Genomic DNA, 13,122 nt, shown 5'->3' with positions numbered 1-13,122 from the left:
AGCCCCCAGCTGGTCCTTATGAGGGAGTGGGGGGGCCAGGCTCCCCCTTCCCCCAGATCAGGGATTGGCTGGCTGAGACCCCAGCAGGAGGGGTCAGAAGAGAGAGAGATTTCTGCTGACAGAGAAGAACAGTGGGCCTGCAGCCTGGGATGTCACTCAGAAGGGTGGCCCCAGCCCCAGGGAGGGGGGGGCAGGGAATAAAGTCATTTTTCTGTTATCTGCTACCGACCCTGCCCCCAGGTGCCTCAACTTCCCTGGTTACATTAAACGCCCAACTCCAAGCTCACCCTAAGCACACCCCTCTGCCCTCAGGTCTCATGGCCCCTCAGGCCTCTCCTGTCTTGACCATCCTGAGCCCCTTCCCTGCCTAGTGTGTGCAGAGGACAGAGGAAGTGCTCCAAGGGGATCAAAGGAGAGGGGAGAGCATCTTTGGGGGGGGGCAGAGGAAGTGGCTCTAGAGAGATAAGGGAAAGTAGGGAAGGGAGATGGTCAAGGGGACTGGGCAGAAGATGGTAACCTTACCCTAGGGAGGGGTTGCTGCCGCCATCAACAAGGGATTTAGTGTCCAGGCCCTGGCGGGCAAAGCCAGGACTGCCTGCGTCTCCTACACTCCCCCCGCCACGACCGCTGTAGCTCAGTCTCTGGGAACTGGCAGGGAATCCCCCCCTGAAGAAAATGGGACACCCAAGCAGTCAGGTAACCCAAGAGGCTACAGAATGTGCTGATGGCAGAGGGGGAGGGATAAGTTTCAGGGTGAGGCAGGGGAATGAGGATTTCCTCATCACACACTGGCCTTTAATCCCAGAGGTGTAGGGGTCTCAGCAGCTCTGGCCCTGAAGCAACAGTCCACAGAGGGAGTGAGGATCAGGCCTGGTGGTAGGAGTGCTTTAGAGCCGGGCCTGCCCCACGCCAGAGGGCCCGGGCACAGGACCCCTGACGCTGGGTGAAGTAGAGGCTCCAGAGAGGGAGCGAGGGGTAGAGATGAAGAAAGGAGCACAGAACTGAGGTAGGAGCAGAGGCGGCCCAGAGACTACGTCTGAGGAGAAGAGGGAAAAGAAACAGCAGGAGGCTGGCAGTGGCAGTCAGGTGGGCGTGGCCCCAGGGGCTGGGTGCAAAGCCACAAGTTGTTGCTGAAGGGCTGGTCTGGGTGTCAGCTTCCCCTGAAAAGCAGCTGCTCTGCACCACCCTTCCCGACCCCGGTTCACCACTGGGGCATTTTTTGGTTTCCACCAAGGCAACTGCTGGAGGAGCAGGCAAGGTACATCAGCCAGGATGCAAGCAGGGTGGAAACTGAGGCAGAGAAGTTTCCATGGGAGTCGAGATTAAAAGGTCAGTGAGGGCCTGCAGCATTGCAGCCCTAGAGCGCTGGTCCCACTTCTACCCAGGCCTCAGTTTCCCTGAAAAGAACCAATAAGCACTTCCCACACCAGGGCTCCAGCACACAGACAGAATGATACCAGAAGCAGAGCCCAGAAGAACAAAAAGAAGCCCCACTTGTTTGGGGCCAGGGTGGCCAACACGGATAGGAAGAAATGAAGGACTGAGCCTCAGCTCCATCCTGCCTTCTGCCCAGACTGGGGGGAAGGGTGAAATGAGGACAAGGTGTCCCTTCCCGCCCTCTTTTCACAGCTCCCACAAGCCCCTCCCTTGAAGTAGAGTCCTGCTGTGACCTGAGGTGGAGGGACTTAGACAATGGGGTGGGAATATAGGGGGTCACATCCACGGGCATCTCCACCTGGCCCAGGACCCTCCATCTCCAGCCAGAAGCAGGCCGAGCAGCCATGGAGGCTGGGGCCCTCGCTGGCTTCTCCCCAGCAGCAGCTGGAGGAGCGACAGGAGCCACAGGGCCACTGTCCTCCAGCAGCAGGAATGCCCAAACATGGAGAGGGGGAGTAGGGACGTGAGAGCTTCAAAGGAGTTGACTGAGGGAAGAAGGCAGGCTTTACAGGACACTCCTGCCAAAGAGGCTCTTTGAGGTTATTCGTGTCTACCTCTTCCAGCTTCCCAGATAGATAAATGAAGGCCAGAGCGAAAGCTACCAGTCCAGAGCTCCAGGGATACCTACCTCACCGCACTGTGACCTGCGGTGGAAAGGGAGCAGATGAGGCCATTCCAGACCACACCCCACTACACCAAGACTAAAGGTGTTCTTGTTCCTGAGTTCTGAGGTGGAGGAGAGGGAGCGGGCAGGTCGTGAAGGGCATGAAGGCAGAGCCTGGCCCATCCCTGTCCACAAATACCTAGAGGCATCTTACTGTCTCTCGGGCTCTTGTAACCAGGACATGGTAGTCTGGGGGTGTCTTTCTGCCCACTCCAGGATGGCAAGTCCCTGAAGGTGGCAGGGCACAGGGGAGGGGAGCATCTGAGCTCCAGTTGCCATGGGATTAGAGGATCAGATCTTCCCACTCTGAGGGTTACAGGTCTCACTGGCCATTGGCTGTCTAACAGTCTCACTTGGAGAACACAGCACAGGTCTAAAGCTGCCCTCCGTCCAGCCCAACCTCCACAACAGGCCAATTCAAACCCTACTCAAGGCCAAGATTTGGGGAGCCCCAGGGATGAGGTAAAACAAGAGCCAGCAGGCTTCCCCCAACCAACCCCCACCCTAGATAGCCTATGAGTTCAGCTGTCTCCTGTCCATCTCCCCACAGAACCAACACAGGGCTCAGAATAGCAAGGTCATGAGCGTGGGTAGGGCCTCTTGGAGGTGGGGCACAGGCTGAGGGACAGAAGATCGGCCACTCCACTTTCCCAGGGGAGGGGGCGAGCCAATGGTAAGGTGGGAGGGAAGGTGGCACACCAGGTGGGGGAGGGGGCGAGCCAGTGGTAAGGTGGGAGGGAGGGCCTAAGGTAACAGCAGTCTTCAGATCCTGCTTTCCTTCTAGCACCCCTGCCCCCACTTCTAAACTGGGATGCCAGGGCACCCCTGCTGGAGAGCATAGATGCGGTGCTGAAAGATGTATTCAGGGCAGGGTCTATAGCAAAAACTGGGAGTTTGGTGGTGGCGGTAGTGGTTGTAAACCCCATGCCAACAGCCTGGACCTCAGGGAAGGGGAATGTGTAGAAGCTACACCCAGACAACTGGAATTTGTGACTTTCGTTTTTAATTCTCTTCTTTTTTGGTTTTTTTGAGACAAGGTTTCTCTGTGTCACCCTGGCTGTCCCAGAATTCACTCTGTAGACCAGGCTGGCCTTGAACAGAGATCCACCTGCCTCTGTCTCCCAAGTGCTAGGTTTAAAGGTGTGCACCACCATTGCCCAGCTTGGAACTTGTGACTTTCAAGGAATGCTTTGAGACATGTATAAACTCAGAGACAAACATTTAGCCAAGTCATGTCAGCAGTACCAAGATGAAATTTCACATTTCATGGAGGATGCCAAGGCCCAGAGTCACTTGCCGTGCCCCCAGGTCCATATAGCAAATGAGAGTCAGCACCAGGACCCAGAGCCAGTACTGTCATCCAGGCTCTAACAAAGGAGCCAATCAGCCTGAGACCCTCTGCAGTCAGCCGTGGGCGGCTGCAGTAAGCTCGTGTCACTCCAGCGCCTCCTTCTACCTACTTTCTTCCTAGGATGGGAGCTTTCACTCAAAACCTTCAGCGCAGCAAAGGCCTCGGGTGAGCAGAAATCCATCTTTCACTGTCTCACCGCATTAAAGAACAAGCGGCAGGTGTGGCAGTGTGATCCATTCAGCTCCAGGAGGCTGAGGCAGGGGGATCACAAGTTCTGGTTACATAATGAGACACTGTCTTCAAAGAAACCTTCACCCCTAAAGAAAACACGCTGGAACCCCCACGAAGAACCGTTGAGCTCTGCAAACCAAGTGAACTACAGAGGCGTGGTTCCAAAGGCCTTAGACTAGAGTGAAAAGGACTGCCCAGGCCAGCTCTGTGAGCTCAGAAGACAGCCTTATCCACTTGACACAGATTTTGGTTTTTCGAGATAGGGTTTCTCCATAGTTCTTGAACTCACAAGATCTACCTGTCTCTGCTTCCCGAGTGCTGGGATTAAAGGCGTGCGCCACCACTGCCCGGCCACTGGAGACAATTTTATCTGTCCCAAGTCCCACTCCAAACACTAGCCAGAGCCATCATGATGGAACTAAGATAAACCCTTTATTTATTTACGCTTTTCCATTTTGTTTAAAACAACAACAACAACCTTAATATAACTGACAGCCCTTCCCCCTCACCCTTGCTTGGGTTGGGGGTTATTAGTGGGGAAATAGCCCCCAAGGATGGGGCTGACCATGAGAGCCCCTCAGGGAGGTAATGGAGCCCAAGTCCTTGGCCTCGGGGCAAGGGCACCTGTAGTGTAGTAACTGGGGACTTAACAGGGCTCTTGAACCTCTACTTGTACCAACATATATGCCCTTGGATGACAAGGGTCAGGAAGCATGTGGGGAGGGGACTCCCACTTTCCTCAGTGTCCCTACCCAGCCCAGTCTCACAACTTAAGGCTGGAGCAGGAAAATGGAGGGTGGGCAGGTATCTCACACAAAGGAGTACTGGTTATTAATGGCTCGGGGGTGGCCCCCTTCTTCTCCATTGCCCCCTAGTGGTAGCTGCTGGAGCTGCACCATTAGGGACACCCCCAAGTCTCCACCAGTGCCAGGGCCACCCTGAGCCTCAGTGCCTGGTGCTATGGCCTCTTCCAATTCAACCATGGGGACCAGCTCAGCCATGGGGACCAGCTCTTCCTGGACCCCTCCACCGCCCGCTTTCTCTTTCTCTTGCCTCTCTTTGGCTGCTGCGGCTGTGGTGGCCGCCACTTCTGACGCCCCCGACGCCTCTTCTGCCCCAGGATGTGGGGGATCTGTCCATGAAGGGGGTTCAGGGGGCTGGGTTGGGTCACGGGAGGTGTTCCGTTCTGGATAGGAATGGTAAGAAGACACATTGATTGTGGAAGGAAGTGAGTTCTTGTGGTGGCCTCCCCTTTGCTTGTCCTCCCCAAGGAGCCATGTGCTATCTCCCATATCCCATCTCCTGAGCAACCCCCCTCCATGGAAGATGAATCATGGGCGGCGGTGAGAGGACCACACTTACACACAGTCACTCGCTCCGAAGGGCAGGAGGGTGGAGGAGGCATCGGGGTAGCATCGGTCGCCCTCGCACACCCCTGCATGGCTCCCAGCCTGCTCCCGGCCTGGGGGGGAGGGGCAACGTGGGGATAGATGGGATGGTGGGGTGGGGGAAAGTGAGAGATCAGACAGGGACATCAGACATCAAGGGAGGAAGGAGGGGGAACAGACCACGAATTCCCCAAAAGGTCAAAGACAAGGCCAAGGAGGATGGGTGGAGGAGACAGACAATGATGGAGCGGGAGGATCCGATGGAATGGGAATGCACCACCCGACTCTCTACCACCCGCGGCCCCATGAGGAGCCTCTGCCTGCCTGTATCCTGTCAGCCTTCCATAGTCCCTGCAGGCCCTTGCCCAGGTACCTCGACCGCCCTGTACCCCACTACCAGGGCCTCTCCTCCAACCCCCCACCCCGTCTTCCTGGCACACACACCTCACTTCTTGGGTGCACGGGCACCTCCTCCCCTGCAGACCTGCTCTGCTCACCCTGCTGCCGCTGGGAGGGCACATAGCTGACAAGGACAACATCACTGGAGCCGCCAGACTCCAGAGGGATGGGATGCACCCGGAAGTGCTCAAGCATATCGAAAATGGACTGGAACCACAGGTGCTGAACCCGGCACTGACCCTCCTCATTCAGTGACAAACGCAGGTGCTGAGGGCAGGATGAGCAGTAAGGCGGGAGCTCCGGGACAAGGGCTCTTCCACACCCACCCCAACACCGCCCGACAGTTCTCCAGGACCACTCACTCACCTTGGCCTTGCCCTGGAAGTTGAAAGTGAGGACATATTCACCACGTCTTGTCTCACTCTGACGTACCAGGAAGACACCATGGGAGCCAGTGCCTCCTTCCAGCACTAACTGGGCAGCCTTGAGTCGAGAGAGCATGCCATGGAACCAAGGATATCCTGAGAGGGGCTGATCCCCCTCAGCTCCCTCGGACTCCCCCTGGAACAGGAATGACCCTGCAGGAGGAGAGAGGGGAAACCAGCTGTCAGAGGTTTCTTCCTAACCTTGTTCCCCTTGAGACACCTCCTCCCCAGCCAGGTCACCAGCTGCTCCTGGGTTTGACCCCTCCAGTTCCAATTCAGGACCAAAAACCAAAGACAGATACACATGCACCTAATACCTGTGGCTGCTTCTGGAGTATCCAGGGGAGGGTAGGGGGTTGAGAGGGGATGAACTGTCCCTGCTGGGGGTCCCTCCTCAATGGGAATGCGAGGGGGCAATTCTGGAGGAAGCAGTTCCATTGAGTCAAAGTGGGAGGCAGCAATGGAGGCAGAGCTAGGGGAGAAGGATGCTGACGGCCGGTCGGAAAGGCCCCCATAAGCCCCTGAAAGAAAATGGAGGAGGCCCAACTTGAGAACGCCACAGGTTCCTCTTCTAGATGCCTGGGCTCCTACCATCTCCCCGTTGGCTGTCCACTTGTGTGCCCAGCCCCCGCACACCTCTAGAGGACTGACCCTGATGGATTTTTACGATGGTTCTGACTTACACTGCTTGCACTGCTGAGAGACCATGGTTATTTCGAGGAGGTCCTAGAATCCAAATGTCCCTATGTCTTTTCTGAATCAACAGCTGAAAAATTATTGCAATAGTTGGTGGGGTGAGGGATAGAAGCCCTGAAAAATGTCCACGTTAGAAAGGAGCCCTCTACTCAGACTAGGAAAGAAAACTACTGATTTGAAGCACATCAAAAACTCTTGTCATGAGGTACACTCCTGTGCCGAGCACTCAAAAGGCTGAGGCTGGAGGCTTGCAGGTCAGTCTAAAGCACACACAAGAGTTGGGAACACACTTCCGTGACAGAGTGCTTGCCTACCAAGACCAAAGTCCTGGCTCAGTCATCACTGACAAAAGGGGAAAATCCTCTTTCCCATTAACCCCTTAGGCTGAATCAACTCAGTTTTTACTTTTACTCCCCGTGAGTTTTTTCCTTTAGTCACGTTAGCCTATGTACTTTTCATGCATCTGGTACTCCCAGTCCTGGTGTCCTTGAAGCCACTCTCTTCCCTCACCTCCTCTGTGTAGCATCCTGCCTATTCTATCTCCTTGTTCTCTTCCTCCTGACTTCCCAAGATGCTCCTGGCTTGGGCTGCTCAGAGGACACTAAGCAGACTCCCCATTTTGGAGAACTGCTTTTTATCGGAAATAAGGTCTTACCAATTCAGCTACAGCAAACCCAAGGAGACCAAAGACCCCTTTGAAATACCTGAGTTCTCCATCCACTCCAAAGCCTAGCATGCAGCCAGTGATATACTAGGGCCTAACTGAACATCTGCCAAACCTCAGGCCTAGGCCAGCAGACATATCACCATATCACTTAGAAAAGAGGCATGTCAGGAACTAGGTTAGCATAGCCCATCTTTGTCAGAAACTTCAGGAAATCCATTTCCGCCCTGTGGTCTTAGCTACTTGCAATCTGATGTAAGGGCTATGCTAGCTCTAGCAATCCCTATCTATCAGAGCTCTTTTGCTGACTGAATGCAGCTTGTATACCAGGCACTGTGAAGCTGAAACTCAAAACCAAGGGTCAGAAGAAAAGGGTAAAGTGGAAGCAGAGTCTAGAAGGTGAGTTAGGCCAGACAGATATGTATCTTTCTGAGTACATGAGTGTTACGTCAGACCAAAAGAAAAAGTGCAAAGGTCACTGACATGCCGAGATGCATGACCAGACTCAAACAAAGGTGTCCACAAGGTACTCTGGAAGTCTGCAGGCTTATGGAAAAGTCAAAGGGCTGAGTGAAAGAGGTTGGAGAGGGGTTTGGTGGAGCCCATGCACAGTGGTGAAAGTAATGGTCAGCAATGACGTAACAGCACATGGTATGCCCAGAGACAAGAAACAAGCAGTCAGTAGGCTGTCGGTAGAGCAGCTAGGAAGTAAGAATCTGGCCCAGTGGCTCTCAAAGGCTCTACCTTACCCTGTGACAGGCGGTCGTTACTCTCGCTGGCTCCCAGCAGCAGATCCTGGCTGGGCAGACTCTCTGAATGATTCAGGCAGGGCAACTCCAGGCTGTCTGTGTTATCCTTTGTGAGGAAGGAGGTCCCGGGGGCCAGGGGAAGGGTCATGGGACGGGGGCTGATAGCAGGGCAGGGTCTACAAAGACAGGGAAAGTGGTGCTGGGGAGAAAATCACCAAGAGAAAGGCACAAGGCTGCTTCCCTACCCACCTCCAGATCCCCTCCAGCACAGAAGCAAGCTTCTTACCCAGGGCTTAGGCACTCCTGGATGTCCGACACCCAGGCCTTCACATGAAGTGCATCAGTCGTCTCCAGAATGTACTCTGAAGGGCCTTCTACCTACAGGGCCAAGAGGTGGGGCTTCATCCAGGGCAGGGGCAGGAGGCCTACAGGTCATATCCCACAGCTGCAGGCACAGCTGTCCTGTCATATATTCATCCTGCTCCCAAAGACACTTGCCTAAATCTATCAAAAGCATTCTCTCAAGCACAAGCACTCTCTAGGGGCAGAGCTTAGACCTACCTTAACCACAAACGTGTTCTCCCTGTCTGGCATCTCTAGGGCCGTGGCTGTGCGGACATCAGTGATAGTAGAACAGGGAATGCTGAGTCGGGGCCGGGATGCCTAGGTGGGAAAGGGAATAAGAATCAATCTTTTAGTGTGGCCAAGGCCAGCTGTCCCCGCTCCATTCACCCACCTTTCCTGCCTAGGTAAGGTGAAACAGTTAACAGCTGTTTGGTCTCAGATCCACCAAGGCAACTAACTGACTTGAGAGCCCACAGTTGGCACTAAATCCAGGACGGCAACCCTGAGTACATAGGTTCCAACACCAAGGCTATCTACAGAGCCGCATGACCTCTTCAGCTACTGTCACTTCCGGCCACCCACTCTCCTATGGGCTCACCTTGGGTGGTACGAAGAACTCCAAGCGACTTCCTCCTCCTCCTTCTCCTTCACTTCGGAGCAGTAGGCGACACTTCTGCCACTGAGGCTGCCCTCCTCCCCCTGAGGTCAGTCCGGCTGCCCCTCCTCCACGACCCACTCCTGCTGGGTCAGGGGCAGCTTCTTCAGCCCCCATGAAACTAAGCAGCTCTTCTCTCTGTACGATTCCCGCTCCGTCTTTCAAGGCTCCCCCTCCACGGCTCAGTCTCAGCCTCTCAAAGCGGTGAGTCCATCTCTCCCCAGGAGCTGTGCCATCACTAGCCAGGCCCCTACCAACTGTCCCAGCACCACCAGAGGAGTTGGAGTTGCTGTTTCCACCTAGGACTGGAGGGCCCGATGTGGTCTCCAGAGGCCCAGTTGGGGAGGAAGAGTCAACGGCCCCCCGCCACTGAAGGATGCCTCGTACAGAACCTCTGACTGAGCGACCCACGGAGCGGAGGGAAAAGCGTTTCTTGAGTTTCGGCTTTGAGGACGTTGTAGAGGAGGAAGAGACTGAGGAAGGGAGGGGGCCAGCTAGGTCCTCCGAAGATCGAGAAGGGCCCAACACAGCCAAGGGCCCGCCGACCCTGCAGCTTTCAATGGACAAGTCATGTGGTGGTGCAGTCTCCACACCAGGGCTCAGTGGGGCCAGGACAGGTGGGGAGAGTGAGCCCGAGGCCCGGGCCACCTCAGCTTCGAAGTGCTGCAGGAACAGCTCAGCAAAACGGCCAGAAAAGGCGGCTTCTGCCCCAGGCTCTGCATACTGTGGGTGGGAGGCCAGGTAGAGGCGAAAACGGCGGGCGAGATCCAGGGCAGCAGCCCTCGCATGGGACTCACAGAACTCTTGCCAACTTGGGGGAGGGGGTGGTGGCAGAGCTGGCGGAGAAGGGAAGGCCCCATCCTCCGGGGAAGGGGCACCATTCATGATGGGCCCCAGGAGGAGGACAACGGCAGCCTGTGAGGAGGGGCAGCAAAGGAGAAAGTGGCCAGAAGACACGGGGTGAACGGCAACAGCTGTAGAAGGAAGAAAAAAGCATATACATTGAATCACTGCAGAGGTGAGACTGGGGCGTGTCCCGGCCCAAACCAGGAACTCCCACCCAGATTCCTCAGGGGCAACGGAAGAAGAGAACTAAACTGCTTTGCCCAAGATCTACACCCCACATATACTCCAGGGATAAGGGATGCCCAGCCCAATGTCCACCCAGCATCTTTTCCTGCTGCCTTTGCTACTACTCCCTCTGCTGAGGAATCCAGGAAAGAGAGGGCCTCGAAGCATCTTACACCGCAGAGGACCTTACAGATCACCACTGTCCCTTGTCAAGCAAAGCCTTCCCTAACTACAACACACTTTTCATACGTCACTCCAGCCCGTTCCACAAGGTCATTTTACCATTCCCTGGAAAACTCAATAACCTCTTTGGATGAGGAAACAGAGACGTCAAACAAATTCCAGAATTCAGAGTCTACTGTGTTTTCCACTGCATAGGTCTAGTCTCCAGGGGCTGGCTGGACCAGCGTCAACCACAGCTTCTATTGCTCTGGTCTCAGCGGGGCCAACGGGGTGCAGGAATTACAGAGTTCAAAGACATTGCTTCCTGAGTCCAATGACTGTCTTTGAAGCATATCCTACAACCCAGCACTTAAGCCCTATATGGAGCTTCGGACTGTCTAAAGACCAACCTCTGGGTCCCCTTTAGTCTAGAGTTGTCTGGCAGGAGCACTAGAGAAAAAGAGATGGTGTGTTGGTTAAGGGCAAGTCTTTACTGGCCACATAAGGAAAACATCACAAGCAGCTGGGGCTCAAGACTTTCTCTCCCTGGGGAATATGCCCTAAAGCTTGTGAGACTTGGTGAAGCCCAGCTCAGCCCACCTGTTAGCTGTGTGCGCCCAGCTTTTGCATGTGTGAAACACAGCTAGTAATCTCGACCTGCTACCGCTGTCAGGAGACATGAAATGACAGGGTACATGTCTGTGCTAGACACAAAGTAAGCACACAAGACACAACTGTCCTCTTCACGATGTCTATGGGGGAGAACAGTAGTATATGGGTCCCGCTGGCTCTAAGAGAAACTAGAGGGGACAGCTTCTGATGGTGTCACAACTCAGTCACCACGAGAAAGTGGCAGAGACAGGCATGAAATTTACAACCAATAGTTCTTCGACGAGTGGTCCTGCCCTACGAGATGACTGCCCAGGACAGCTCAGGAAAGTCTGTCTCCCCAAACTACCAGTAATGTCCATCTCCTCATCAAACCCACGACCAAGGCTGTAAGTCAGAGACCCTCCTCCCCTTCCTCCTTGGCCTAAGCCTTACACACTCCGATGGCCCCAACCACAGGGAAAACTCCAAACCAGGGAGAAGCTGCCAGGAGATGCGGGAGTCACAGAGCACAGGGGAACCGGGCCAAGAGGTGCAGGCACAGCAGAGACAGTCCCCAGCCAGAGGCTACCTCGGCTCACACAGGCCCACCCAGCCCTCGGCACCACTGGCCGACCCAGCCCCCTTCATGAAGGCTCGCTGACCCTGCGGTTCCTGGACTGGTGACTCAGTTTCTCTTCTGCCAAGAAGGTTCAGTCACAATTTCCCTGTGCACCTGCCTCTTGGCTTAGTTCTGACATTCCAGAAGGGCGGGTGGCGGAGGGTGCAGGCTGCGCTCCACGTTTGGACCCTCCAGGCCCCGTGGTCAATCACTCAGATCCGATCCTAATCGCTGGACACCCTCCACATACCCCGAGGTCGGAGACTCCGGGGGACCAGCCCTATCTGCAGCCCTCTCCGGAGCCAAGCACCCCTCCAGCTCCGAACCCCCACGCCCACCCCCGCCCAGGTTCCTCAGGCACCAGGGTCGAGTCCCGGAGAGAATAGAGACACTTGAATAGGGGGGTTCCGGTTCCGGTCCCACCTGCATCTCGGTCCCCGCGCTCAGCTCCGGCGGCGGCGGTAGCGGCGGCGGCGTCGGCCGCAGCTCCCGCTCCCAGTGCCCCCCGCCTCCGCGACGAGCTCTCAGCACGCGCTTCTGCGCAGGCGCCGGGACGGGTTTTCCCGACGCGGAAGGAAGCGACCATAGAGAAGAGCAGAGAGAGGGAGGGCACCTACGTACTCACTTCCGCCATCGTTCTCGGTGCAGAACTTTGAGGAGCCAGCCTGACGCGGGTCTCACCGAACTCCGTGGCCTCTGCAGTTGGAACTAAAAGGGATCATTGAGACAACTGTGGGAAGGAGTTGGGTCCCGGCCGAGCATCCTCCGAAGCGAATTCGAGGCAAAGGCGATAAGGCAACCATAGAGAAGGCACCTGAGCGGAGAGAGTAGCCGCCCGGGAGGGAAATCAGCGAGATGATAAAGCTCTTTGAAGAGCTGGCTGCAGCCTAGAGCGCCTGGTCCTGCACTGAGGGGGACACGGACACCGCCCCCAGGGAGTTGGGCGGCCGAAGAAACGGTGACCTTGGGAAGCCGAAAGAGCCCGGCGGAGTCTGAACTTACGACCTTGGCTTTTCAGAGGAAAGGGACGTGGTGGTCCAGAAGGGCTCCACCTTAGGCAGGACCTAAAGATGGGGCGGCAATAGCGAGGTCAGTTTCTGACATGCTTGGGGGACATCAGGAGATGCGTGGACATAGAACTTGAAGCTCAAGCGACTCTTCAAGGCTAATTACAGGGATGAAGACCAGACGGTACAAAACGTTGTTGAAACCTCGCGCACAAATACTCTATAGCAATCCAGACTCGCATTGATACAGCTTCACTACGGTTTAAGCAATTGAAAAAGCCAGAGTAAATTGCGATCGTTGACCCAGGCCAAAAGATACTGCTGTCACCATCTGTGATTGTACTTTTCTTATGCATTTGTCTTCACCCACAGACCGGCTCTTATCTCTTGGTGGCAAGATAGCTTTTTGTCCGTATTCAAATAAGTCCTCATAGCTTAGTAACTTAGTTTAAGGAGCATCCCTCATTTCTGAGATCTCCGGTAAAATTTCCAGAACCAGGCTAGTGAGATGACTCGGTGTATAAAAGTGCTTGTGTTTGCTATGCAAGCCTGATGACCAGAGTTCCATCCCCAGAACACACTGTAGAAAGAGAAAGCACGCTGGAAAGGTGTCTTCTGATCGCCAACATGCCTTACATGCTTGTGTGTCGTTCCCCCCCCCCACCCCG

At 55.3% G+C, this 13,122-nt stretch overlaps 1 protein-coding gene across 6 annotated transcripts; it reads right to left on the bottom strand.

The window, feature by feature from the left end:
- Window positions 1-4,093: 4,093 nt before the first annotated feature.
- Window positions 4,094-12,285, bottom strand: Sh2b1 (SH2B adaptor protein 1). 6 transcript variants are annotated; one of them, XM_087908456.1, is made up of 10 exons: window positions 11,871-12,007; window positions 8,948-9,978; window positions 8,566-8,667; window positions 8,291-8,382; window positions 8,005-8,180; window positions 6,213-6,416; window positions 5,837-6,048; window positions 5,569-5,737; window positions 5,046-5,145; window positions 4,705-4,869 (listed from the first exon to the last, which is right to left on the bottom strand). In XM_087908456.1, the coding sequence occupies exons 2-10, from the start codon at window positions 9,887-9,889 to the stop codon at window positions 4,851-4,853; spliced, it is 2,016 nt and encodes a 671-aa protein (XP_087764582.1). In that variant the 5' UTR covers window positions 9,890-9,978; window positions 11,871-12,007; the 3' UTR covers window positions 4,705-4,850. The 6 variants fall into 6 exon arrangements, with proteins under 6 accessions (XP_087764578.1, XP_087764577.1, XP_087764579.1 ...); XM_087908455.1 differs by having other exon boundaries at window positions 4,730-4,869; window positions 5,516-5,737; XM_087908452.1 differs by lacking the exons at window positions 5,046-5,145; window positions 11,871-12,007 and adding an exon at window positions 12,073-12,285 and having other exon boundaries at window positions 4,094-4,869.
- Between the last annotated feature and the right edge of the window lie 837 nt (window positions 12,286-13,122).

Source organism: Myodes glareolus, chromosome 7, assembly GCF_982192425.1.
Source record: "Myodes glareolus chromosome 7, mMyoGla1.1, whole genome shotgun sequence".
Lineage (NCBI taxonomy): Eukaryota > Metazoa > Chordata > Mammalia > Rodentia > Cricetidae > Myodes > Myodes glareolus.
The sequence above is the reverse complement of the archived record's forward strand: the minus strand, read 5'-3'. Positions and strand labels throughout refer to the sequence as shown.

What these genes read in the sequence shown, in the direction of transcription:
- Sh2b1 (XM_087908452.1), bottom strand. Translation starts at nt 9,889, where the DNA reads ATGAATGGTGCCCCTTCCCCGGAGGATGGGGCCTTCCCTTCTCCGCCA. An exon ending in CAGGAGTGCCTAAGCCCTGG is followed by an intron (nt 8,181 to 8,290) that starts GTAAGAAGCTTG and finishes CTGTCTTTGTAG; the next exon opens with ACCCTGCCCTGCTATCAGCC. An exon ending in TAACGACCGCCTGTCACAGG is followed by an intron (nt 6,417 to 8,004) that starts GTAAGGTAGAGC and finishes ATTTTCTTTCAG; the next exon opens with GGGCTTATGGGGGCCTTTCC.